A 27,789-nucleotide genomic window follows, 5' to 3' on the forward strand; every position below is an offset into this window, starting at 1 on the left:
AGCGCGAGCGCGCGGCGGCGGGGGGGCCGGGCCGGGCCGGGGGCGGCCGTTGCGCAGCTCGGGGAGCGCCGGGGGGGGGGGGGGGGGGGAAAGGACGGAACACGGCGAGGAGCGCCCGCCCGCAGCCCGCGACCTGCCGCCACCGCCGCCACCACCGGAGGGACGAGCCGGGCGCGGCCCCGGATCCCGCCGAGGAGCTGCCGCCATGAACAGCGTGGGAGGCGCCGACGAGATCGGGTGAGGAGGGAAGGGGTTGGGGGGAGGCGGGGCAGGGGTCCGGGACCCCCTTTCCCGGCCGCGGGGTGGGGGCCGCCGCCGGCGGGGGAGTGTAGGGGGAGCCCCGCCGCCGTCCCGCCGCCGGGCCCTTCCGCCATGCTGGGCCCCTGCGGACCGGGAGGGTGGTTCCCCCCCCCCCCCCTCACGTGACCGGCCCGCGCCGGGCTGCGGCGGCAGGTGCGCGCGGCCAAGGTCACCGCCGGCGGGGAGGGGGGGGCGGTTTGTTTCCCCCATTCTCCATCCCCAGCGAGGGGAGCGGGGGGTAAAACCCGCCGGTGGCTCCGTTCCCGTGACTCATCAGGGCTTTCTCTTCCCGTCCCCGGCCGGCACCGGGGCTCCGCACTGGGGAAGCGGCCGGACAAAGGCGGCGGCCGGCAGCACACACACCGCCCCCCCCGCCCCCCCACGCCGCCGCCGGGCAGGCCCGGCCGCGCTCCCCCCCCTCCCCGCTCCCCCTTCTTTGGGGCCAGCCGGGCTCCGGGAGGAGAAACGCCGGTTCTGCCTCCGAGGCCTCGCGGAGGTTTGTTGGCTGCTCCGCGCTGACAGCCCGGCAGTGGCTGCCCTCCGAGCTGCGGCTGTGTCAGTCTGCTGCAGCGCTCCGCTCTAAAGCCCGTTATATTACGAGGCTATAGGCACGTTAGAACTGAAAATAGCAAAAATAAAATAATTAAAAAAAAAAACCAACCCGGTAGACTTGGCTTTCACTGCAAGTTTTGGCACAGCATTTTCACGTCATAACTGGTCACCTTCTTTCGGACTAGAGTGGACACAGTCCAATCTTCCCTTCTTGTGCTCTCTCCTGTAAGCTGCTTATTTGCCTTGCGTGTTCTTAATTTGCACAGTCTTAAAAATACGAGGGGCAGGATAACTGGTTTGAACGTAACGTGTTGCTACAAACATCGCGTATTGCATGAGGCATGTCTAAATACGTAGGTTTTGCTCTGATAGTATTTTTATTTGGTCTTGGGCCTTAGTCACTGTTGAGTGCCTTATGAGAGACCCGCTGAGCAGACTGCTCTGTCTGTAGATGAGCGCAGGCTGCGAGTTACTTGGTGAAATATTGTCAACTTTCATCCCGACCAGGCCCGGCCGTCGCAGAGCTCGTTCCCAGTTGCAGACTCCTTAGATTTTGATCCTTCTGAGTTGTAATCAGATTTGAAAGGATTAGATTTTAATCGGAGGTGGTAATTGTGTTGGTTTTGTTGCTTGTTGTTTTTTTTTCTCCTCCCCCAAAAGCGCTCAAACGGAAAGGTGAAAGCGTAGAACAAACTGCAGTTTTAGTCAGCTGCCTGTAGTTGTGTGAAGGAAGTTCTATTTTGAAAGCTGTTGTGAGATGCAAGTCTTAATAGGAAGTTGCAAATTTAATCGCTCTTCTAGACAGATTTTAAGTTAAGAAAAAATAATACTTAGGAAGGCTGTAGGCCTCGTGGTCGTGTTGATATGAGTAGGTTGGGTCTTGTGAGCAGTATTCCTTGTAATTAGTGCTTGGGCCTATTAGCTGAAAGAAAAGTGCTGATCTTGAGATCAATGAGCTACATCCTGTAGGACAGAGGGACTGCGCTGAGAGAAACGATAGATGTTAATCAACCTGCCAGATTATTTTACATAGGCAAAGAGTTTGTGCTTTTGTTGAGTTTTGGCACTTTTAAAATACCTGTGCGTGCTTTCTTATGAATTCTGGGATTAGCTGTTTCAGTGACAGATACATTTATGGTAGAAAAGAATGAATTAGCGAGTAAAATTTTGTCAGGAAATAGTTGAAGTGGAACACGCAGGTTCATGAAACTTGGTTAAAACTTACTGTGTGTACTGTATCTGGAGAGTCCTTATTGTGCTTCCTGCTCCGGAACTGAGGAATGCTGCCGCTTTAGGTGCACTGTGTCTGTTGGTATCTTGCACTTACTGGGGTACGGTGCACACCATCACACTCTTCATGGCAGAGACAGACCTGCCCGAAGAAACGGGCAGGCGTCTTGTGTTCTCATCAGGCTCCTGCTGGGGAATTGCTTTATGTTCTGTTGGGGATGGACTGTAGCATCCTCTGAACACTGCGGTCTATAAATGTGCTTTATGGAGGTGTGCATTTTTGAGGGTGGTGTAAATAGGTATGAGGACAGTGATGTCAGCAGGCTCAAACTCATGGCATAATTTTATTAACCACCAGCCCATACACTGTTTGAACACTAAGTTTTATAGGAGGCTGGGAGTGTGCGTAGGACCTCGTGAACAGGCTGGTGATGTGAGCTGAGTGCAGGGAAACCAACGCTCACCTGGCGTTACTCCATGCCGCTGTCGTGTGCGGTATTTGTGGTATTGCGTCTGGGTTTTGTGTTGGGTAGGGCTTAGTGAACTGTTGCGTTTACTCTGGGTGTTCAAACCGAACCATCAGGGAGTCAAAGGCCGGAGTAGTCCTGGCTTTTGGCATTCTATAATGTGCGTATAAATAGAAGCCCTGTATTTACATACAGCTGCTGCAGTTGACCTTAGGCAACCCTGCTTTTTTGTTTGTTTAAATGTATGTAGGGTGACTACAAATAATTAATAATGGAACTGGAAGGTTTCAATGACCACTGACTGTGGGGAGTCCTCCTTCCGTGCAGACGGGTTGGTGTTCTGTCAGAACGCATCTGGTATTTTTAGATTGACCTTATATAGATTGGTCTCATATACCAAGCTATCAAATTTAGTTTTTTTAAAAAAAATAATAAAAAAATCACAAAATGTAAATACCATGTAGTCATAGGCTACATCAAAACTTTAATCTGAATATAGCATTAAATTGGTTATTTTTTTCTTTGCTATTAGGAAATAAACTTTCCTTATAGAACTTACTTTCCCTGAAACTAACGGCACAAAAAGAGCACACAGGTCTGTGCGTGGGTGCTGTGTGTGGAGAGGAAAAGGTGGTAAAGGGACAGTTGAAGCTCCCAGGGGTTCTGTGTGTGGTGACGACTCTTGGGTGAAGTTGGGCTCTTTCCAGACGATGATGACCTGTTGCTGGGAACTGGCTGGTGTTGAAGCAGCTCTGTGAACTGACGCCAGGAGCCAGCTCTTTGCCAGTAGAGGGAGGTGGGGGAGTTTTCCTATCCTTGAGAAGAACTTCGTCATCCTGGAACGTGCCAGTGGAGAACAGCCCGGCTTTCAGAGGGGTTTGGTACTGGACACAGTGTCCTGCTCGTGCTGTTGTCAGATGCGTTATGGTGACGCAGGAGCAGATGCAGCCACTGTCTCCTGCAACGCTGCGAAGCCTGAGCTTTGCCTGTTGCCAGCGCAGTTATTTTCTGCCCTGCTTGAGAAGGTGCTTTGGCCTCTGCTTAACAGTCGGTCTTGTTTTTGAAAGACAAGACTCGTGTCCCTCTCAACTAGTGCCTTAGAAATAAAACTGGCCTTGATGGAACAAGGCTTGTGGGTACCGAGTAATACTGAATTTAGTCACTGCTGGCTGTTGTGTTGAGGGTCCTGACGTGATGCCGTATCACAGAGAAATGAATCAAAGCGAGAAGAGGCTGCTGCTTTCAACTGCAAGCCACACTGCTACTCAGGACCTTCCAGGTGGAAGGCTTTCACTTCACTGATGCCCCCTGTGCACCAGCAGCTCTCCTGGTTGGGGGGTGGCTGGTTGCTTACTGCCAAAAAAAAACAAGTGAGAGGAAGCTTAATTTTTTTTTTTGTTAGGGGAACTTTCCCCATGTAAGTGAAGGTGCACTAATTCTCAGCTCAGCTGCAGCTATGCTGGGATATATCTGACGGCGAGTAGAAGACAAAGCAGAATATGGTTCCTCTCTTTGAGGACTGATAAGAGAAACACAGGGCGTCCTGCAAAGATAAACTGTCCTGGCACTTGTCTGTGCAGACCCGTGAAACTATTAGCAGAAGAGCTTTTGAGTTTGTGCTTCTTACTGGAAAGGGCCAAGTGTTGAGGTGGCTTTGAGCTAACCTTTAATTATGGGGTAAAATACTTTGCATGGAAGTTTTGTCACACCCTACGGTTGATAAAGAGTTGCAAAGCAGGCAGGCTGGCATGGCGCTGCTCCTCTCTCTGCGCTTGCCCGAGTACTTCGGCATGCTCCGACATGAAATAGTGCAGATCCAGATGCACTTTTTGGAGGACGAGTTGATTCAGATCTGTCTTAAGTTTCAGGCGTGGGGCTTAGTTTGAGTTTTAGCCATGACTTTCTCATCTATTTGGAGGTACCACTAAACTGGATTGTAAAATGGTTTCACAACTAATTGCTGAATTAGTGCTACTCTGTTATTTAGTACTTGCCTCACAAGTTTGCTGTCTGTTAGACTTGAACTTGGTAGTTCTACTTTTGCTTTCATTTAACTAGAAGATAATGGTAGACAAAAGTGATTCTGACTGGTCTTTCTCGGTGAGCAAGGGAGTAGCACATAAAAGGAATGGATGAATTTTTTTTTTGTTTTAATCGGCAGTTTAAGGACTTTACCAGTGCAGTATTTTGAGAATACAGGGGCAAGGAAGCCTGAGGGCTAACTTCAGCTTTTTTTGATCTGCGGATGGAAAAAACGCATATACTTTCAGTTTTACCCAAGTATAGAAATTTCAGGTGATGCCCGAATCCGACTGTTGCATCTAATTTAGCATTCCTTCCTGTGGAGTCTTTTAGCTGCAGTTCCCGTTGGGCTTTGACTTTTCTGGCATGTGAAAGCTGGCCACATCATCCCAGGGCAGATGCACTTACATTGCTTGTTACTTGTATGTTGGTATTAATGCCAGTGGCTGAAGTTATTTGTTTTTCATATGGTGGTGCCCCTAAATGTAGGAGATGGTAACATCAGAGTCTGGTGTTATTTTTGCTACAATACCTGTTGTAAAGGGCTGCAGCAGCTGTGTTGCTAGTGTATTTTTGTAGAATATTTTTTTTGTAACCTATTTCAGTTGTCAGTTATCTTTCTGGTAACTGCCCCGGTGTTAGGTAGCAAACAGACGTAGGAGAGCTCAACTGTTCTTTGGACTTGATTTTGGAGGCCTAATGCAAGACTGTGTGCACCTCTTCATCCTTAAGCGGGGATTAAAGCAGTTAATGGGACAGACTTGCGTATTTAAACAGAATGTCTGGTTTTCTGTCAGTTTGCTTTATCTCAGAAGTTTGGGATTTTGTTTTTAACGTTAAATTGGAACTGCATGGACCCTGCAGCTGTTTTCTGCTGCTGCTAAGAGAAGTTCTGTAAGTAACTTAGAGCCAAGGATCCAGACCTTGACAGGAATCCAAACATCCTGTTTTAATTGGGGATGGGGGTTAACCAGGTAGAATGACTTTATAACAGCGTTCTTGGGTCACTGTTCAAATTTCAGTGATGCTTTTATTCATATTTTTCTGAACTATGAAGTGTTCCATGCTGGAACTCCTTTCTGCCCCAAAAGAGAAAGCAAATTTACTTTGTGTCATGTTCTATGTTGTGTGGGGTTTTTTTTGCTGTGTGGCTTTTTTTTTTTTTTAACTTCTGGCAATTGTAATGATTTCTCAAAGCAACACTGCCTTCTCAAATACCTGGATCTAAGGAGTTTGGAGGAAGTTAAGCTTTTCTCATGTTTTTGTCTTCTCTTTGCATCAAAGAATAAAATGCATTCCTTTAAGCTTGCAATGTCTGTTCATGCTTATGGCACACAAAACAGATGCTTCGGTTTTATGTGAATCTGCATGAAACAGGAGGTAGTTGTTCCAAAGAATAGTGAATTCTAGTGAAGAGCGGGCTTTGTAGTGTATTCTGGAGGCCTCAGTGCCACCAGACCTCTTCAGAATAGCTGACTTCGGCGTTAAATAAGATGAAGTATCTGTCGCGTAGTGTCCTAAAACTGCTGTGTGCTTCATTTGCAGAAAACTGTTTGTGGGTGGCTTGGACTGGAGCACAACGCAAGGTAAGCTATGTATTCTACAGTCGTTGAGCCAGGCCTTTGTGAACAGCAAAACAATGTACAGATACATAGCTTTTTAACAGACAGTACTGTGGTTGGAAAAATTGGATGACCTTCTACTGCTCTATTCTGTTAAATGAATATAATTTTCTGTAGAGAGAGTTCAAATATATGTTAATCACTTTTGGGTTTATATTTTCTCTCAGTGTTTGGTATTGAAGTTTTTTTGTCAACTCAGAAGGTGACAATTTTTTATCATTGCTTTACTATGACACCACTTTTCTATTGCATGACTGGAAATAAAGCAGTATGTACCATTTGTTTAGAGGAAGTAAAATTTAATCATTTTCAAAAGATGAGTTTGAACTTGTTTAGCTGTTTGCATATCCTTTGTCTCAGAAACACAGCCTCGTAATGTTAATATCTGGTTCTGTTTAATATATGCTTTTTTTTTTTAACAGAAACCCTTCGTAGCTACTTCTCTCAGTATGGAGAAGTTGTAGACTGTGTAATAATGAAAGACAAAACAACAAACCAGTCTCGAGGATTTGGATTTGTCAAATTCAAAGATCCCAACTGTGTAGGAACAGTACTGGCCAGTAGACCTCATACATTAGATGGCCGAAATGTAAGTTGCTTTTGTGTTTTGTTTTTTTTTCTGTTCCAGGCTGCTTCAAAGATCTGTTTTACATTCTGGCTTCTTATTTGCAGACTGGATAGTATAAAAGTTACCTGGTTGTTGGTTTTAATTATTTATTGTAAGACAGCTTTAACTCAAATGATTTGTGTCACTTTGTAGAAGCGATGTATTGACGATAGCTTTGATCTGAGGAGCTGGATTTCAGCAGTGCTGTGTTCAGCTGCCATAAACATAACTTTTAGAACAATATTCTGCATGCTGAGATCTGACCAAATGGGAACTTCTTCCAGATTGATCCAAAGCCATGTACACCTAGGGGGATGCAACCAGAAAGGACACGACCGAAGGAAGGATGGGTAAGGGAAAGATACTTGGTGTATCCTGCCTGTTTTCCAAGTTTGGGCTTACCTGCTAGCAGTTTCATTGAATTTGCTTGGATTATATCCATGTTTTTAAATCAGGAGTCAGTATGCAGGCCTTGGGTGTAAATTTTATTTCTGAAAAATGTCTTCTATTTAGATTTCCATGTTAAGACTCCAAGTACTATACAGTGTTAACGAACGTTCTTTGTTTGTGTTAAACTCAGTTTGTGGGTGTGGATGTTTTCTTAAACTCTTAGCCAGGCTTTTAGTTGAGTTCTTCAGATCTTGAAATAAGTGTCTGGAAGTGCACTCACAGGACTGATACTCTCTTCCAGTCAACTTCACACCCTGCGGGTTAATATGATTTCATTAGAAAATGAGTAAATGGCCCCAGAACTCAGTCCGTAGTTCTCTGATCTTCTGAAGAACAGAGGCTGTGTTCTAACTGCGAACACAAAACTGCAGAGCTCCGAGCGTGCAGTTGCTTCACATTAATGACTAGGAAGCTTCAAGCCTGGAGATGCCTCCCCCCCAACCTGCAAGAGGCCATTGTTCATGTTTAAGTGTAAAATGATGGAAGTAGCCAACTTTATTGTCCTTCTGACTGAATTTTTTCCTCCTTGATTTAGCAGAAAGGATCCAGGAGCGATAACAATAAATCAAATAAAATTTTTGTTGGTGGGATTCCTCATAACTGTGGCGAGACAGAGCTCAGGGAATACTTCAAGAAGTTCGGAGTGGTGAGTCATTCAGCGTGATGGCAGTTATCAGTCCATTGCAAGATGCTTCCCCCCCTGCTGCCTTTCCTCAGATTTCGTCAAGCTGTCAAATTTGGGGTTAATTTAGACAAACTGCTGTAGGGACATACAGAAGCGTTTTGTGATAAACTGTAGTAAACATTCATCATCTTCAAATGTATCTTGCTGTTTGTCAAAATCTGTTGCTCTGATATGTAACTTTGCTGCCTCTGTCTCCTCTTGTCTACCTGATGTGTTATTCTGTTCCCGTCTTGCAAAAACTCCTGAGTTGGTTTAAGAGTATTTATTTCTCTTTTAGATTGACTACTTACAGCTCAGTGATTTAAAAATTTTTGTTGAATATATATTTTTTTGGGGAGCAGGGAGTACTTCAGTGAGCTTATGTCCAAGATCCTCGTCTTCGGCTGTCTGTACAGATAGGTTAAATTTTGCAGTCTCCTGCTGTTGTTTTAGTAACAGTAGTGGCTTTTAAATCATCCTCTGGAATCAGCTGAGTTCTGCTGTCCCTAGAACCTCCATTCTAGAGACACACTGCTATTCATGTTCTGTACCTGGTTTTAATTCAGTTTGTAACCTCCGACTGAAATTACTGTATCATCTGACTTCAGGGATTCTTTTCTATTTAGTTTTAATTCCCATTTATTGCAATTATCATCTCCCCTTTAAGATGGTAAACTATTGAACTAAATTACTAAGTTTAGCTGTGATTAACTTTGAGAAAGTTAAAGATTGCCTAAGTTAAATTCAAGGCTGTGCCAGTGGAGGTGAACTGGCCATCTTTGAGTGGCATTTACTGTGTTCTTTTGATACTTTTTTTTTTTAATCACCTTTCTCTAAGATCTCTTGTTACTGGTAGCAAAGGATTTGCTGATTCTTTCTCAGGTGGCTAAGTTTATCAACAGTACTGCATTTAAAATTTGATTAAGATAATTTAAAAAAATGTAAAAGGCAATGGCTAACAACTGTTTCTTTAGTTTGAAAGGCTGCAGTAGACTTGTAAATAAAAATGAGGGAGCATGTTCCACAGCTGTGGAGCATAATTTCTAAAGGCTCTTCCTCACAGACTTTTGGCTTTCCAATTCTGACCTCTGGATGGCTTGGGAGATACAGGGTTATGTTCCACCAAATATAGAAGGCAACAGCCATTAAGTGTAAGTGCCTTTTAAAAGTAAGTAGTAGAACTTTAACGATAGTATAGAAATTGGAGAGTCAATGTAGCGTTCTTAATGAGTTATCTTTGGAGAAGTCGAGGTTCTTGTATATGTTTTGTGGCCACAGAGTGAAGAGACAAAAGCAGGCACTGATTCTTAGGCATGGTAATTGCTTGGTAAATAAGACCGGTGTGAAGAAGAGGATCCAAATGGACCAGTGGGGAAAAAAATCTGTCACTGTCACATGGCATAATCCCCCCATGGGGAGATGTATCCAGTAGGCTATATTCAAGTGAGTGTATATGGTATAAAAACTTGAAAAGTGTGTTTTCGAGCTGTAAGTAAAAGGTGAATTTGCTTCAAATTTTAAGCTAATTCACAGGATTCTAGTAAAAAATTACCGAAGATTGACTTGAAGGCGAAGATGTGATTCCATGAAATCACACATGTTTTGTGACCGCTTTTCTGCATCTCAGAAATGTAAAGGCGATTCCTGTCAGCTGTTTTAATATTGCTTTTGACAAAAATGTTACACCTCTGGCTTTGTTTAAATTGTAGCTCACAGTGGTGCTTATTCTGGAAAAAAACAAACAACTCGAAACCTTCAGGCATCTTGCATTTTCCTTTTTTTCTTTTTTTTAAAGCTAAAATCACACTGATACTGATCATCCATGACTTAGAGGGTTTTTGTAAAGCTATTTAAAGCATCAATTTATAACTGGTACTCTGTGCCACATCGATATTCAAGTAATTAATTCAGAGAAGCCGTGCAAATTCTTAAATGGGTTTGGAGTGATAGCTGCTTTTCATGTTGAGAGTGAAAATGTTTAAAAATGGAAAAAGTAATCTTTTAAGAAGCCACACTGAAGAATATTATGTTGAAAATCAGAAACCTTTGGGGTTTCTTTTTATAGGCTATAGTGTGGATATAAACAGCATAGCGACCTTAATGCTAGATTAAAATCTTAAGTGTGATGAGACCTTAAAAAGCCACAGCGTGGCAGCTTTTCAGAACAGATGAACTCAGGCTTTTCTTAAACTCCCATAAAGAGCAATATTCCCAATTTGTTTGCGCTGCGCTAGGCCAGCCTGGTATTGATGGCTACATCGAGCATTTAATTGTGCTTTGTGGATAGAGTGCGGGGAACCAGCCTGTAGTAACTGTTTATAACACTCCCCTGGTAGCACCGTTAGTAGAATTTCCTTTCTCTCTTCCAGGTCACTGAAGTTGTAATGATCTATGACGCAGAGAAACAGAGGCCCCGAGGTAAAGGCTGATCTAGTTTGTCCTTGAAATTTCTTCATACTCTCCTATAGTCAGATGGCAAACTATTTCACACCATCAGAAAAGGTAGACCTTTTTTTTTTTTCTCCTATGTTGCCTCAGGAAAAAGAATAATTTACTGGGCAAATATCACTTCAAGTCTAGACTCTTCATCTACAGCTTTAGTTGGTATCTGTACATTTAAAGTCAAACGTTTCATGTTCATTTATGGTTTTTTTGCTAGTTTTTTTAGTTTAATGAAATTTGATTCTCAAGCCACTCCTGTGGCTTAAGGTACTATTGGGGGGGAAAAAACCGAGCAGACTTCCCTCCTGTTCCCCATGAAAGGTACATGGATGTCTGTAATTGCATGGGGGGGATACTCCAGTTCAGAGTACTTCTGAACATGAGATCAGAACAGAATTCATCCGTTATGTGCTTTTTGTTTTGGTTAAATGGCTTCACTTAAAGAAAAACATTTCTTAAACTACACAAAATAGTTCTGAAATACATATATATATTTTTTGATTGGGACACATAATCGCTGTATGCTAGACTGCTTTTTCTTTTAAGAAAACAAACAAAAAAACAACAAACCCCCAAACTTGGAAGTTTCATTAGACTGTTTAATCAAGTTGGTAACCTTTGGTCAAAATATGAAGCGAGTTTCGTGTCATCCACTTTCCATTGCATCTGTCATCTGTTTGACAATTGAAGAGGCAATATTTTAAATACGTGAAGCTTAGTTGCACTGCCCACCTTATAGCATGTTCTACATGCTAGAGAATAGTTTGCCATCTGAACTTTCATTTCTCTTCTGACTCATTATTAAGAAATATATTCTTCACTTCATATTTATTAAGCTGTTAAGTCTTAGTTTTATTTTTAATTTAGACATACATCCTTAGTGACATATTTAAGTGTTTCATAGTAAAGTATGGTAATGTTAAGTAAGTTCTCTTTTTTTTTTTTCTCTCTGTGAATTGTTTGACTGTGATTAACGATATCTCTTTAGATTTCTTCTCTCTAGGTGATAATTTATCACAGAGGTACAGGCCAGTTCCACAGTCAGAGGAGGGACGGGCTTTGTCTTTTATTGGAGTGTAAACGAAGTTTCAATATATTTGTTTTTTTTGTTTTCTTGCTTTAGCTATCTTAATCTTCTTTCAACAGATACCTTTTATTTAAGCAGAACATAAATTCATCTATTTAAATGCTCTAGAGCTTCTGATTTTAAATAGAGGAGGCAGTGGAAACAGAGAAACGGGCATCTGAATATAATTTGTGGCTGAAGTTCTGAAATATTTCGGTAATTGTTGTATCATCTATATCTCTGCAATATTTAATGCCAGCCTTGCAGCCTCTGAGCAAAAGGTACTAAAGCATCATGCCTGGTCTGGATTAATCCTTGTCTCAATTAATGGCTTCTCTGCTTAAAGCTATACTAAAAAAAAAAAATAAAAAATAGAGGGCTTTGGGTCCACTTCCTAGGTGGTAGCTTAGAGCAGAAGTGACAGATGTGCACAGGTTTGGAAACGCGTCTGTCTCCACCCAGCGTGCAGATGTACCGCAGAATACTCTCTCCTTCATTCGTCTGACTTCTTAAACACTGTTCTTGAATCCTGTTGCTCTGGCTTTCATTTTTGTTCTGTTGCATTCTTTTATGAGTGTGGTAACTAACTGTCATCTCCAAAAATGGCCCTGTTAGTCCCTGGGGTTATACTAGGAAAAATTCCTCATAGTTTGCATTTGGCACTCCTGGTCATGCAGCCCAGAACACATTTTTCTCTTGCCTTCTCTTTCTGATCTGCATTCTGTTGCGTAGAGCGCTGCTCAGTCTACACACTTGGCCTTTTAACATGGTACCTAAATGACTATATATTTATAGAATTTAAAAGGCCAGTTCGGTTCCATCTTCTGCTTGATCTATTCTGAATTTTACCTTCTTCCATTAACTTTACCATCCTTGTGTTTTGAACAGATCCCTTACTGCATGTCATTTTACTAGCTTGCTGGTAGGAGGAGGGAAGAATTATCCCTGTTACTAATCCCTGTAGCATTCATTTACCTTCCGCTTCTCCCGAGAATGCTTGGAACCAGACCCTCGGTTCGTGTCAGAGCTGCAGCGATGCCCTTGAGGAGCCGGCTCTGTGTCTTCAAGTATCCGAGTTGTCTTTGCTGACTCGCAGTCCCTACCTGCTCCTGTTAGCTCTTCTGTAAGCAGCGCTTTCATCAAAATCCTTTTCAGTCCCAAGTCTAGGCACAGCCAGCCTCGTTACGTCTTAAAAGGAACAGTGCTTTTGTTGCAGTCTCTGCTTCTCGGGCTTTCTGTTCTTGGCTGAGCCAACAACTGTGAAGTAATTTACAGGTTCTTGCTGTGTTCGTTCTCTTCCTCCCCTTGGCTGCAAACCAGCGGCATTGCTCCGGTCAGTAGTCCACTTGGATTCCTGCTAAATGCAATTAGTTTCTCAGGTCTTCAATAAAGTCCTGTCCTTCAAAAAATAAAGCGGCTGGATGATAGACTTCGTCACTTTTACTGTTTAAAACTTCACGTTGTTGGAATTTTGCTGTGTGTTGTACTCCAGTTTCTTCACTGTTCCTTATCTTGTGGTGTTTGGCCCTTTTAAATCCTTTTTTATTTTATTTTCTTTACTGGCTTCCTCAACAACCTCTTATTCTCCTTCCTACTTCTCCTCCAAACCCCATCCCCATCCCACAATATATTCCCCTCCTTCAGTTGTCTTGGAATCAAGTTAAACGAGCAACCTTCATATGTAGATGGTATCCATCATTTTTCTTTCCCGTGCCTTTTTAGATAAAGGCTGCAATACTAAATGTGTGACTTAAATACAAATACTTTTCTTTTGGCTCTAATACTTAGATTTCTAGTTAACCTCAGACAAATATATTGTGATGAAATGCTGCTCTCAGTTTCGAGGCTGCTTTCATCACAGGTCAACAAAACTTCGTTTATACTGCCAGTCTCTTGTGTGTGGGAAATGCTAATTTTTTTCCTTTTTATTTTAAGTTTATTTTAGTGATGTCTTTTGCTCTTGTTGCTGACAGCAGAATTTGACCTGCTGGAATCTATTTTGGCCTGTATCTTTGTGTATTTTTTTTATATATAAACTTTCTCTACAATAGGCCTCTTTGGGCTTACCCAACCCAGTTGGATAAGCTTAGAGAGACACTAACTGTTATAGATACTGTATTTCTGTTTAACGCTTTAGAGCAATATATGGCTGCTGTCAGCACTAGCTGCAAAGCAAAATGCAAACCAAGGGGGAAATCTTGGGTTTCAGAAAAGCAGAAATGCATCCATGTTCCATATGCTTTTGATGCCGCACCTCGTTTTTCTTTCTAATTTTTATTGCTCTCCCCTTAGCTAATCTAAAGAATGGCACAATTTATGTACTGCATGTGTTCTTCTTTTCCTGGGTCCGGTGGTTACACCAGCGACGAGTGGTTGATGGCATGAACCAGCCTCCGTGTTCTGTGAAATTAACCACTATTTTGCCACTCTCTCGGCAGTAGCAGCAGCTACAACCTAAGTGCAGGGGTTCTCAAAGCGTCACCTCAAAAAACGATTTAGTCCCGGGGCTTTGCCTCTTTTCCAGCGTCTTCTACAGGCATCAGACACTCGCCTGCTAGCTTTTAAAAAGCTGCTGGGTTCAGCTGAGCTGCTGTCATCGAGGGCTGTGGTCGGATGAAAGGGAATGAGCCACTCGGTGCGGGGGGTGGTGGTGGTGTCTGGAGCAGTCAGTAACATCTTGGGCAAAAAGAGGGACTGGGAAGTATCGCATAGATTTTCAAGAGAAAAGCGGCAGGAAATAAATAAAATAGATTAAGGGATGTGATGGCGAGTATTGCATTCTGTTTAAGCAACACTTCTTTAGTTGCCAGGGGTTGCTGTGTGGAAGGAATAACGTCTATTACAGGCTTTTTCTAAGGTGTGGAAAACTTGAGAACCTCTGATCTAGGTTGCTAGTGTCTGAAGCTTCTCATTCATCCATGGAGTGGTAAAATTTTTCATGCTTTAACAGCTACATTTCAAAGACAACTTTCTTATTTTCCACGGAAAATACTCCCTAATTGGAAGATGGGGTAAGGGATGGGAGGAAGTTGCTTTGCAGCTTTGGGGAACAGGGACGTAATAGTTTGGGAACCTAGTCTGAATCACGGATAGAAGCAGCAAAGTTTCTTGACTTTAAGCTGCTGTCCCACAAGTATTTTGTTTTTAATCATGTGGCACAGTTACAGTTATGACTATATTAGCGCTTTTTTTCCATTTCCTGGTAGGTGGGTTAGGCATAAAATCAAATTAAAAGATGGTTTTCAAGCTCAGTTTGTAAGTTGCATGTGTGAAACCAAGATGAGGCATTAATTGCCTAATTACAGGAAGTATCCATTGCAATTTTCTCAGATTGACTTTTTTTTGGAAATTTTAACACAAGTCTCGGTTATCTGAAACCCCTGCTTGAACCCTTGGTCCGCCCCTAATACTGTTCATCATCCTGTTTTGTGTCACAACACCCTGCTACCTTGATTCACTCTTCGTCGTTGGCTAGGTTTTGGATTTATTACTTTCGAGGACGAACAATCAGTGGACCAGGCTGTCAACATGCATTTTCACGACATCATGGGCAAAAAAGTGTGTAGTTGTAGTTTTATTTTACCTTAAGAAAGAACCAAGTCTTGGGCAACTAGCAATTTCACTGGTGAATAAAAGTTATTGATTCAGTTAGGCGGGAGAACACGTCTGTCCAAATTCGAGGCTTTATCCATGAAGGTGGGGAAAGTCTTTGGAGTTTGCTTGAACAGGCAACGGGGGTGGCTTGTGTGGGGCTTGGCCCGCGGAGGAGAGAGGTCTGGAAATGCTGAGAACGTGGGCTGGGGGCTGCTCTGGTTTGGGTAAGGCCTTGTGCTGACAGACCTGGGGGGCTGCTCGGGTTGGGCACCGCTTACGGGACACTGGGCTGCTGGTGGCCACCTTGTTTTGAGCACTGCGTAGGTGCAAGGGCAGAAGTTAGTCGTTTCCAGCTGTTTGACCATTGGAATCCCAGTGAAATCTGAGTTGTTCAAGGCTTGGTTTAAGATACCACTCCTTCAGATGTGTATTTGATACTCAAATTTTGAGGTGGTGTGAGACAATCTGCTTTATATAATCTTATACTTAAAAAGAAAAAAAGAAAAAAAAAAACATCATGAAGGATTGGTTTTTTAAAAAATTGGGTCACTTACTGTGAAACTTTGATACAAACCCACGTACTCTATATAGTATTTAACCACAATGCAGTTAAGTGACCTCTGGTTGTTTCATCTTCATACTGTGTTGTCAGCAAATGGGTGTTTGATAGCAAGGAATTTTGTAGGCTTGCTTTGATGTTACTCGGCAAGGAACATGCTGGTACCTGTGGAAAAAAAAAAAAGCTAAAAGCTAAGTAAATTGTTTCAGGGCACCCAAGTTTTATACAGAGAAAATAATAACTTCTTAAAGAAAAATTAACCACAGGAAATTCTGGTAAATTTAAAGTCCTTGCAGCTTCGCAGTATATCCACAATTTTTAAAGTAAGCGTTAAAACTGCTAACTTTAGAGTGAACAGCTTTCAAGGAAACACAAGAACGCTGTCACTTTCCTTAAATTATTGTGTTGTATAATTTTGCATTGTCTTTTAAAGTCTCTCTGTGCTGATATTTCATAAGCATTTCTTTAGCTAGCCTATCAGTGGAGTTTTGGTCAGTTATGCAGTATGTAATGCTTTTTATTCCTATGAACTTGTTTTGGGGGTGAAGGGTGGGCTGATTTCCTAATAATGGCAATGAAGCAAACGAAGAGATGTGCTTGTGCAATCAAGAATGTCAGTGTAGGTTCTTGATTACTAGTATTTTCCTCCCCTGAGCAGTTGAGCTCTCCCAATTGCGAGCAGATGCACTGACAGCAGTAAATTTACATTGATACGCGTGTGAATTATCTGTATCCTGTGTACACCCTCTGATCTTTCCTTGGAATTGCCTTAAACTTACACGAACCACTGAAATGAGAGGTCGTATCACAAAGCAGCGTGTCAGGTATAAACGGGAACAAAGGACAGTGCATCTGCTGTCATGGTTCTGGGAAAGAATGGAGAGCCCTGTGTGAGCCTTGGAAATGTCACCTCTTACGCTGCCGGTTTCCAGAATATATCAGTGCAAATTCAGAGTTCTCTCTTCTTTCCCACAAAAAAATGTCAGCACCAAAATGAAATAGTTTTTTTTTTGGCCTTTTTTTTTTTTTCCTTTCAATGACATAAAAAGCAGAAATACGCAGGGTTTTTTTCAGCTCTGAGGAATGGAGGTGCCTCATTTCGTGGTGTAAACTGGGCTTTCAGGCAGGTGTCGAATTGTAACCTCGGTGCTAGGAATATTGCACAGGGATTTTTCAGTCCTCAGTTTGGCAGTTCACCGCTTCCAAATGTGCGCTGAAAAATTAATGGGATTCTTCCACATAGATTAATGAACTCCAGATACTCCGCTCTCTTCATTGACTAATAATGCCTACTTTAAAAATGGTATCTCTTTCTTTTTGGTAATTAAAAAGGTATTGCTGAAATGAATCCATATGTTGTTGAAAGGGGAAAAAAAAAATTAAAATTGCAAGAAGGACTCTGCTTTTGTAAGCAATAACTGAATTCCCTCAAGGCAAATGTGTTAAGACTCATTAATTTGAGTCCTTTGAAAAATTCCCTTGGTTCCTCTCTGGAAGGGCCTTCAGCTGACAGAGATTTGGTTACTGTCATGTCTAATGTCCTTGGGGCATCTGCAGCGGGCTGGGGGCGGGGGGCTTTGTCCTTGCCTTGTGCCTGTTTCCTGTTTGTTCTCTGACATGAATGGTTTTTAAGACATGGCAGGAAGAATTCTGAATACTTTATTTTCCATACTACTCAGGCCCATTGATGATTGAGATTTATTTTCTTTGTACTCTGGCACCCATTAAAATTAATCATAAAATAAAAAAGACTTTAATTCAGCATGCATGAGTGCTGAGAGTGTTTCATTAAATCAGAAACTGGATTTTTTTTTTTGAGAGGTTTATATTGAATGTGCAGCTTATTTTAAGTAGGTCAAATGCACTTATTCGATGGCTTGGAACACTAGGACATTTTATCTTTGAATAAAATAAGTTAAGCGCTGTGGCTTACTAATTTTATAAACAGGAGGGCTTTTGTCACTGACTTAACACAGTATGAAGATTTGCTTCTTATTGACTCAACTGTCCATTTTTATTACTTGCATGTTTGTTTACTTTTTTGTTAGATGTAATGTAAGATTCTCTTATCACATCCATTCCCTCTGACATTGTTTGAGTTAATTGAGATTCTTTAAGCGTTAGCCTGGGGAAGGTAAGTCTTTATCTTCCATTAGACATTTAAATAAAAATCTAAGTTTAAAAACAAACAAACAAAAAACCAAAACAAACAACTGTGTGTTTCTCAGGTATGAGCAGAGCTGAAATTGTAGTTAGATGGGGTGGGTTAAACTGTAACTTTCAAATGAACCCCAAACATGTTTGAATGGTTAAAGCATTAGTACCCTTTTTCAGAGCGTACTCTTTACTCAAAGTTCTTTTTTTACCGAAAACCTCATCTTTGTAACTCCTGCCTTAAATGTTAAATTAGTACATAAATACTTTAAAAGATTATGCTTTTTTTAAGTGAAGAGCCGTTGTAAGAGGGTACTGCTGTTTTAAGATTAAAGCCAATGAATACTGTACTATGATGAAACATAAGTGATTTGTAGGATGTGTTTTACTTGAAATACCTCAATAGTAGGACTTGTAACATCTTACCATCGTATATATTGTACCTGAGAAACATTTTAAATTACTGGCCTTAAGTTTAATAATTAAGTATTTAGACATAAGTCATAAGATGCTAAGTGTAGTCTTAAGTGTAATTAAGGGTGTGTGTGAAGGGAAGGGGGGTGTATTGACCTGCACCACCTCTCCTAAATGGCGACTCTGTTTGTTTAGGTGGAGGTGAAACGTGCGGAACCTCGTGACAGCAAAAGCCAAACTCCAGGGCCGCCAGGTGCCAGTCAGTGGGGAAGCAGGATCATGCCGAGCGCTGCCAATGGCTGGGCAGGTCAGCCCCCTCCGACCTGGCAACAGGGATACGGCCCTCAAGGTACCGCTTTAGTCGGCTCAAAGTCACGGGTGCAAGAGACTTGCCTTTGCAGCTTGCTGGAATTTGGTTTTACTGGCAAATGACAGTACTCCCAGGTTTATCAAGGCTATTGCTTTGCTGGATTACTGATAGCGGAACTAAAATCCCACATATCAGTCCTTCGGAAGGTTGCTGAGATTGTTCCTCCGCTTCTTTTCCCAAAAGCCTTTGTTTCATAGGGCAGGAATCAGCGGGTTGTGCTGGGTGTAGCGTGTCACCTCTTGTCTTCGGTTCTGCCTCTCCCCACATAGAATCGCATGGTTTTCGGTAACGTGGGGGAGGCGTTGAGAAAGCTCAACCGCCTAAGTTGCGACTCCAGCTGTGGGATTGCAGCCTGCGTGGGACCCTAATGAAAAATTTTGTTGAAATATGGGTTTTCAAGGATGAGGCAGTTTCAAAGGAAGCTATGAGTAAAATTTGAAAGGGATGAGAGAAAAACAGATGGTCTTGTCTTTCGATTTTATTGCTTAATGTAGCCTGGAAAAATAACAAGCAGCTATGGGGCTAGCAGTGGTGCTGGGGAGCACTTAATGCATATAATTTTCTTGATTTAGCTTGAACCCTTCAGGGCTGAAAGGAGCAGCCGTGTGTTTTGGGTTTGATGGCTATAAACCCCCACAAGATTTTGAAGACAGGATAAATATGCTGAGTTCATCCAAAGACGGTTTTGATAACTTATGGAGGAATACGGTGGTATAATTGAGTTGCGTTTGACAGAACAGAACTTGCTTGCTCTGATATATGAAAAATCTTCACCTGGGGGGCTAAAGGGAGTGTCACTGCTTCATCTCTTGCTACAATAGATGATACCTCAGTGGAGGGATTGCTCGTTTCCCCATAGTGCTTATTAACTTGAAAGCTGCAGCTGAGACTTTGACATTCTGCACAGATGTGCTAATCTGCAACTGTGCAAATTGAGAAACTAGATTATTTTCGATGTGGTTATTTGTAGAGAAAATGATATCTGATCTACTGGAAAGATTAGTGTAAAACAAATGCATTTATCTTTCAATCTTAATGCCGCAACAAATGCGGAATATTATGTTTTTATGGTTCAAAAACTTCAAAAATAACTACGATAAACCTGGTAGTATATTAAAAATGCTTTGGCTATGTAGTCTGATTCTCAGTATTTTTGTTCTTCACGTTAGTATAGTTTCTTGCACTTGGTACGCTTGCGGTTCTTGAATGCTCCGTTTGATTTGAGTTTGGGGACTGCTGTGTCTTCTGTGCGTTATTTGCTGAATGATTCAGAGTATTTTCAGAATTGCATATTCAGAAATAGTCCAAGACTGTTTCTTGGACCATAAAAATAGATCTGTAAGGGACACTGGGAGGATACTCAGTCTATGCCAGAGCCCAGAGCAAGATCAGCTTTCATTTAAATCATTCCTGTTCCATAGTATATGGCTTCAATGCATGTATAAATTGCTTTTTTTTTTGCTTCTGTTTTAGGGATGTGGGTGCCAGCTGGACAGGCAATTGGTAAGTATGTTACATGGGACCAATTTTAAATGAGAAATTCTACTGAGTGAGGGTGCAGTTTCTTTAAGAATTCACAGCGATTTGTGGATTTCTCTAGTATTTAACCTACATTTAAAAGCTTGATTGAATTTGTCCTGAAAGAACGCAGGAGAAGACAGTGTATTCTTAACAACTCAGTAATGGGAGCTGACATACATCCTGCTGTTGCCAACCGCACTAATTTGTTATCAAGGAATTACGTTCTAAACTGCAATTATTTACAGTAGGGATACTTGGAGGACAAATAATTCCCAAAGTAAGAATTCATAGAAGGCTGAGACTGCGTCTGAAATCTATCGGCTTTACCCCATCTAGAGGATGCTGATTTAAGCAGCAACTGCTCATTATTAAGCCGCTTTAGTTCTTGGTTTCTCTTAATTTTCTAGGTGGATATGGACCACCTCCTCCAGGAAGAGGAGCTCCTCCACCACCACCACCATTTACCTCATACATAGTCTCTACACCTCCTGGAGGATTCCCGCCTCCACAAGGATTTCCACAGGGCTATGGCACCCCTCCACCATTTAGTAAGTGACCTACAGGACTTCAAGTGCAGTCCATCTCCAAATTCAGTTTTCAGCTTTTGCTCATCTTCCTCTGGACTTGGATTCCCCCCCCACACACACACATTTCAGCTATCCTTAGATCTTTATTCTAGCTTGTATATTCTGAGCTATAATTAACTATATAAGTATTTTTGTCAGTGAGTTGGGTTACTTTTTTCTTGGCTAGCGTAATCATTTGTTCTCTAGTCTAAATCTGTCTTGCTAAAAGAATTCTGATTTTGTTGTGTGCGCCTATTACAACATCTGAGAGAAAAGTTAGAGATTACTGTGTGGTGACCTGGGCTAGACACAGGCTGGAGAAGCTTTTGGAGAAGCTTAAGGAATTAAGGTCGCAACTGGCAGTGGAAATATAATAGGATTTCAGCACCTGCCCCCTCAGGCCACCTTTTGAAAAGTCTAGTCACAAACCTGGTTTAAAAAAGAAGGTGGAAACACCACCCAGTTATCTGGAGTTGCTTGTTCTGCTACGAAGACATCATTTGTTTGGGATATCTTTTTTTTTTTTTCCTCTTAATATCTTGCATACTCATCTTAATTCTCTCACGTGCACATGTGAGCGCGGAGAGTTTGGTCCCCAGTTGTACTTCATCACTTCCTCTCTGCTGAGGTGGCTGCAGTCTTCCTTTGGGGTGAGATTTTTCACAGTGGAAGGTTTGTTGTTGGGGTCTTTTAGTCACGGTGGTTGCCAGACTGTAGGAGTGAATTACTGTGTGGCCAGCTGTTGGTAACAAACACTTTGGTTTTAATAGACTTAGAAGTATTTTTTTGTAAAAGTTCATTATACTCTAAAGCCAAGCAAGAAGCCAGGGTGGTGTTTTAGCCATGTCTTTTCACATGTATTGTGCTTTCCTCCTGTTTCAGGTTTTGGTTATGGTGCTCCACCTCCTCCACCTGACCAGTTTGCCCCACCTGGAGTACCCCCTCCACCTGCCACTCCAGGGGCAGCACCACTAGCTTTTCCTCCACCACCACCACCATCTCAGGCAACTCAGGACATGAGCAAACCCCCAACTGCTCAGCCAGAATTCCCTTATAGTCAGTTTGGTAAGTATCTGCATATAAAATAAACTCGGCTTCATCTTTCTCCCCTTCCTGCTTTTCCCTTATACTTGGGTAGAAAGTCAGTGTTCAGAAACAGTTTGCTAGCGCTGAAGGCTCTTCCCTCCAGGAATGGAATGCCAGCCACCAGCTCTCAAGCGATCCTTAAATCGTACAGTATTCTAGCCAGAGGATATTTTCTTTATCAACTCTAAAACATTGCCTGTATGCTGTGAAATAGTCAGAGACTTGGGCACTGGTAGGATAAGCAACTGATTTGCACTCTCCCTGAATCTGCATTTAAAACTTTTTTTTTTTTCCTCCAAGAGCTTCACGATGGAGGTTGTAGCCAGCTTTTTTGTGTAACTGACTTTGATCAGGTTGGAGAATAGATTTGAAGGGTACGAGCAGCATTGAGAGGCGAGCAGTGTGGGGTATAAGAATCCGAGCTGTGGGCCTTTTCCTCCCTTCCCCCCGCTCCTTTCCTTGCTATCTCAAGTTATAGTTCTGCCTGAATTGTGTAATGCTCAATTGTGCTATATAGATCACTGTTTCAGATAGCTGATAGAAGACATTGATGTAGCAAGTTTTAAGGCAGGCAGACAGTACTACAAAAAAAATTACTAAACTGCTATACAGGTGCTTGTGCTGAGTAGAATTCCTACTCCTCCCTGTGGAAGCTGAGAGGGAGTTTCTCATCTTGCTCTTCCTCTGGGCCCGATTTTTGAGCAGTATTGCCTTGCTGTTTGTGGCACACTGCTATTTTTATTTTTTTTTTAAGGGATTGTAATTGGTCATTTTTCCACTTCTGAACATTTTCATGCAATAGACCCATAGATTAAGGCTGTTCCCCACTTGAACAAGTTCTCCATGTGTGTTAGTGCCTGCCGCCTTCATTTAAAGTGCCTGCAGAAACTGTTAATGAAACCAGCACTTGGCAAAGTTATTTAAATAGATACTATTCGAAGTTCCAAAAATGTAAAACAGACTCTGAAGGAAGATTAGCCTTTCAGATGTGTTTATAAAGCAAGCATATGTTCTCATGCTGATGAATTTGAAATGTGTTTCAATTTGTTTGTTATAAACACAGTTGCTTTCATAGAGAGCTTTGCCCTTGTGACTCAAGAGGAAGTTTTTCTTGTCTTGCCGCAGCTTGTCTCTTTGTAGACTCTTTTTGAAGGGGGGCGGCCCCTACTGAAGCAGGATAAATCCGTGCACAATCACTTATATTCAGTGGGGCGCCAATATTTGAGATGTGTTGGAAGTTCAGGAAGAATCTGTTTTCCAACATTGTGAAAAACTGGGGAGGGACGGTTCCAGTATTTGGTGTGTGTAGTACCACTTGCCTCTTGTGTGTACTGGGAAGCCTCTATACCAGTGAAACAGTGCAGGCATTCTTAGTTATCTCTTAAGAGTGCTGGGTAGGGAGGGAGGAAGAGGAGTGCAGTACTGCATTTTGAGGAAGAAGGCTCAGAAGGTTAGTTGTTTAAACCACAACTGCGGTTAGTCTCTCACCTCACGTACTTTTCTAGCCTGAAAGCTGTTGTGAGTACAAGTGCTAAGAGGGATAGAGGTGTTTAATGCTGCGGTACCGCAGAGTCATCCACCTGTTCATAAAGCTATGTGCAAAATCTTTTAAACTTTTTTTTTTAAAGAGCTTCAGCACTTCATGTGATCGCAAATTAGTTAGCAGCATTGCTGTGCAACAGGCAGTCTAGCTGATCTGCATGTATTTACATAAATGCATAAAGCTTATGGGCTTTCAAGAGGCACTGAGTTTATCTAATCATTGTGGCATTTTAAGATTTGTCCTGGCTTGACAGCATCTTAAATGCTGCTATGTTTACAGCTAGGATGAATGTAAGCACTAGTGAATTAAACACTAACATGGGTGTGTCTCCCTCACCCTGAAAAATTATCTCTGTACAGGGCTCTCTGGGGGTTCGTCACCCTGGTCTCCTCATTTCTTACTAGGGCTGGGTACCTATTCTCAAGACCCTTCAGGCTACGCGCCAATACTTTGTTTACACTCTTATGGTCAGGCTGAGCAGTGAGAAGCCTTAGGTAGGTGGTGCCTATTTACAACCAATGCTCTTGATGTATCTGCCTTTGGGAAATTAACTTGTGTTTCTTGCAGGGCCTCTTTTAAGAGGGTGGGGGGGAACAATGCGGCTCAAATGTTTGCTTTTGTGAGTAAGGGCAATGCAGTTCTTTCTGTTCGTTAGCTGCCTGAAGTGAAAACTGACGACTGAAGTATGAATGACGCTGCTGTTCGCTTCCCGAGCCTCTGCGTTGGCAAGGCTTTATCCCGTGTAATCGAACTGAGCTCAGGGTCTCGAGCAAGCCAGTAACACCATCGTGGTTGGCACGGCTCACTCGGGGAGCGGAGGTGCTGGTGCAAGCCGAGAGCTGCAGCAGGAATTAAGAAAGCAGGGGGAAGACAATATGTACTTAAATGTCTGGCTGTTCAGGTTTATGCTGTAGGTTTCCTTTGTGATAAACAAAATGAGAACTGTGGTTTCCACCACTTAAAGCTGTAACGCTGCAGCGTACAGTGAGAATAACTTGATTTTTTTTTTTCCCACTCTGAGCCTCACCCCTTGGCAAACAATTAAACTTTTTCTGGTTGCCTGCTTATCTCTGTCTGAAAAAAATGACTGGATTAGCATTTTGAGCTAATAGAAGCCTGTGATAGATGTGTTTTAAGGCTCATTAGTGGTAGCAAGTCCTGAGAGACAGGCAGAGCTTGAAATTGAAATACTGAAGACGTGCTAAGAGACTTTGTTTTGGATTAAGAGAGTTAAACCTGCTTTAAGCCTGCATAGAGAGAAGCACAACTGCAGAAATGTAGTCAGTAATTAGGATTCTTAATACCATCTTTCATAGCAGAGGCTTGCACTGATGCCACTGTTATGATTAAGAGTCGTATTTAATTACGGGAACTTTTATTAAATTTCTCAGTGTTCTGAATTTACATTTAGTTGTCTTCCATATTGGCAGCAGGAATTCCAGCAAGTCTTTTTTTTTTTTTTTTTTTTTTTCTTCGCCCTTTCTCCTGATTCCCCAAATTCTCCTGACTCTAAACCTGCTGTGAACCTGGTCTTTGGCACGGCTCTCGTTGCAGGAGGACAGTGTGGCAGGAGAGAAGTGTTTAATTCCTCAGTCTGAGGAAGAACAAGATCAATGTTAACTTGCAGCATGCATTAATGTAAACTTCGGTTGCGACACTGTACCCGCCCAGGCTTTACCCTGGCTGAACTTGGCCGCAGTGGGTGGTGCGGGGCCGTGGGAGAAGGGCGTTAGAGTTGGTTTCTGCCCGGGCTTCTCCACAGCGGGTTAGCAGCGCTCCCCACCCTCTGCAGTACCCCTGGCGTCTCGGGCTTCGAAATGGAGCTTGAACTCCATTTTTTTGAACTTGAAACAAATACGCTTCAGCCTGCCTGTGCGGTGAGCTTCCAGGGAAGGCTGTTAGGCATCCTAAGGGCTACTTTGGACCAAGGGCTCCATTATAAAGTTTATAATGGGTGCAGTAGTCGCAACCTTCTGGATTCCGCTTTGCCAACTTTGCCCCTTCATGTTTCATTTTACATTTTTTTTTTTAATTGAGTATTCCTTGAAAGAAAGGCTGATTAGTTGATTAAAATACATATTTAGGCAGCAGTAATAATTTTTTTTTTTGAAAGGGAGTTTAAGATTGTCTTCTCTAGCGTGTTTTTTCAGCGAGGGAAGTTTTTGACTGTCCAGGGCAGCCGGTGAAGCTGACTCTACAAAGCCTGAGTCGAGTAACTGCGCAGTCAGTTTGAGGTGCTGCAGTTTGATAGTTGCGAGATTTCAGGAAAAACTTCCTTGTGACATCTGCATCTCTGCTGAACCTGACAGGACTAGTTTCTAGCCAATAAATTGCCCAACCCAAACCAAAAAAAAAAAAATTTATATTCAAAATGAGCTGACAGCAAACCTACAAGCCAGTTTGAAGCTTCTGAACAGCCGTAGTAGGGTAGTTTAACTCCAGCCTGGGTAGGATTACTGCCAAAGTGAAAGAAAAAAGCGTATCTGGTCACTTCTGCTTTTTGCCTATTTCTTCTGTCTGAGAAGGTAAATAATTGCAAGAACGGAAGGCAGCTGCTTATCGTAACGCGTTAGACCGAGGTGTTTGTTCCTGGGCCGTGCATGGGGGGGAGGGAGTGGCATCAGGTTTTGAATTTGCGCCTCTGCCGTGCGTGCGGGTGACTCTGGAAGCTGACGCTGCCCTTCTCCCCTTCTCCCCAGGGTATGGACAAGACTTGAGCGGTTTCGGACAAGGTTTCTCTGATCCCAGCCAGCAACCCCCTCCCTACGGAGGCCCCTCGGTGCAACCATCCAGTGGCCCACCTGCCGGAGGAAGTGGTTTTGGACGAGGACAGAACCATAACGTGCAAGGATTTCACCCCTACAGGCGCTAGCGTGGGCTGGCAATCAGGGAATTCTGTCCACACAGGGATGTCTGGTACCAGCTGAACCCAGGAATCCCAGACTTCTGAACTTGTGACAATCACATACTTGATGGAAGAAGAAAAACCTAACAACATTTTTTTTTTTTTTTTTCTTCGGGGGGGTGGGTGGGGGAAGATGGCTTCTGAAGGCAAAGCTGTGGGTGTTTGGACTGCAGTTTTTAAATATTTTCCTTTCTCTAACCCATCAGCACAAATAAAGAAAATGTCACTGGTTCAAACTACAGGGTTTTAAAAATGTCTTCAGCTTTAATTCAAAACTTCAGGTTTCTTTTTTTTGAAATTATTTTTCCTGAGCCTTTGTTTTACCGTATATTGTAAACTTTTATGTTTAAAAGAAAAAAAAAATATATACATTTACAGATTGTGAAATTTTTAAGAGAAATTTTCTACTATGTATGCTGGCTTATTTTTTAATTTAAAACAGGGTTTCCGTTAGCACTGTTGGAAGTGAGGGTAAGCTGCAAAAGCCCCTTACTCCTGACATTAGTGGTGGGGCGGATGGTTCAGAAACTCTGGGAGTTAAAAGAAATCTACTGAGTGTATTTTGCTGTTGTTACCTGCTGGTGTAGAACTGGTAACAAGGCAGGTGCAGACTTGTTGACGCACAGAGTCACTTACGAAGCGCAGCGTTAGATCTGGGCTTCAAATGCTTTCAAATCCTCTGTGGATTTCGTTAGGGGTTAACGGAGGCCTTGTTAAGATGTAGATTTCCCTCAGGCAAAAGGTTTAGGTGCATTTTGCACTAACCAGTGATTACCCCTGGTTTGAATAAAGAGAAGTACATTTGGATTAGAAACACAAGCCTGTCTCCATTTTTTTTTTTATTTTATTTTTTTTTCCTTTTGACGAAAAAGTTTCTTGTGAATTTGTGTTTTCATGAGAAATCAATTGGCAGCCTTGAAAATCACGTCTTAACATCAGCGTACAGGCTTACGCTGTGCCTCAGTGGACCGTTAAACTGCGAGCGGTGGAATTGAGTCAGCAGTTCCTCATGCCCACTCAACTCCTGCCCTCCTCGGGAGAGAGCGGCCGGGCCGGGGAGGGCTCTGGGCTGGTGGCGCCTTCGCTTTGGTAGAGGCTGAGGAGCCGTCGCTGCTGCTCTTGGCTCCGGCCCAGGTAGGATTTGACGTGGTGAAGGGCTCTCGCACCCGGAGCTGCAGGGGCGGTGGGGAGGGGGGCTGTGTTCGGTCACCCGCGTGTCGATGGCAGCGACAAGGGGGGGCTGAATGCTGCCTTGAGGCTTCAGGGCGCTGTGAAAAGCGCGTTCTTGCTATGATAGGTACGTGTAGATGCCTCACGGGTTTGTACAGCTCCAGCAGGGTGCGCCTTGTCTCTCTTTTCCCCACTTCTGAAATCCAGAGGTGACCTGGCTGGTGACATGATCTAGTGCTTACTCGGACGTCACCTTCCCGACCCCTGTCCTGGTGCAGAAAGCGTGCTCTCGCTGCCTGGCATTGATCTAGTCACTGTGTACCTCCTTGTCTGGGGGGGTTTCTCTGTAGCTGCTGAGAGCAGCATAAAACGGGTAAAACAGGGATTTACGAGCGTCTGACTGGGTAGATCAGTGTCCGTAACTATTCAGCCGGGATCTTCTAGGATGGTGCTTCAGGGTTTCTCTCCTTTAAAGGCAAGCAGCT

At 42.8% G+C, this 27,789-nt stretch overlaps 1 protein-coding gene across 6 annotated transcripts; it reads left to right on the forward strand.

Annotated features, from left to right (window-relative positions):
- The first annotated feature begins 73 nt into the window (after positions 1-73).
- Positions 74-26,953, forward strand: DAZAP1 (DAZ associated protein 1). Of its 6 annotated transcripts, none has more exons than XM_074565322.1 (13): positions 80-237; positions 6,117-6,157; positions 6,616-6,782; positions 7,085-7,150; positions 7,786-7,896; positions 10,284-10,332; positions 14,898-14,980; positions 18,339-18,492; positions 19,987-20,016; positions 20,442-20,582; positions 21,483-21,665; positions 23,589-23,723; positions 25,929-26,065. In XM_074565322.1, the coding sequence occupies exons 1-12, from the start codon at positions 206-208 to the stop codon at positions 23,711-23,713; spliced, it is 1,182 nt and encodes a 393-aa protein (XP_074421423.1). In that variant the 5' UTR covers positions 80-205; the 3' UTR covers positions 23,714-23,723; positions 25,929-26,065. The 6 variants fall into 6 exon arrangements, with proteins under 6 accessions (XP_074421426.1, XP_074421420.1, XP_074421423.1 ...); XM_074565323.1 differs by having other exon boundaries at positions 23,634-23,723; XM_074565319.1 differs by lacking the exon at positions 23,589-23,723 and having other exon boundaries at positions 77-237; positions 25,929-26,953.
- Positions 26,954-27,789: the final 836 nt, after the last annotated feature.

This window comes from Larus michahellis, chromosome 23 (genome assembly GCF_964199755.1).
Source record: "Larus michahellis chromosome 23, bLarMic1.1, whole genome shotgun sequence".
NCBI classification, from domain to species: Eukaryota; Metazoa; Chordata; class Aves; order Charadriiformes; family Laridae; genus Larus; species Larus michahellis.

Excerpts from the sequence above, each read along its gene's own strand:
- DAZAP1 (XM_074565319.1), top strand. The coding sequence starts at position 206 with ATGAACAGCGTGGGAGGCGCCGACGAGATCGG. Across the intron at positions 6,158-6,615 it reads GGACTGGAGCACAACGCAAG|AAACCCTTCGTAGCTACTTC; the intron begins GTAAGCTATGTA and ends TTTTTTTAACAG. Across the intron at positions 18,493-19,986 it reads ACAGGGATACGGCCCTCAAG|GGATGTGGGTGCCAGCTGGA; the intron begins GTACCGCTTTAG and ends CTTCTGTTTTAG.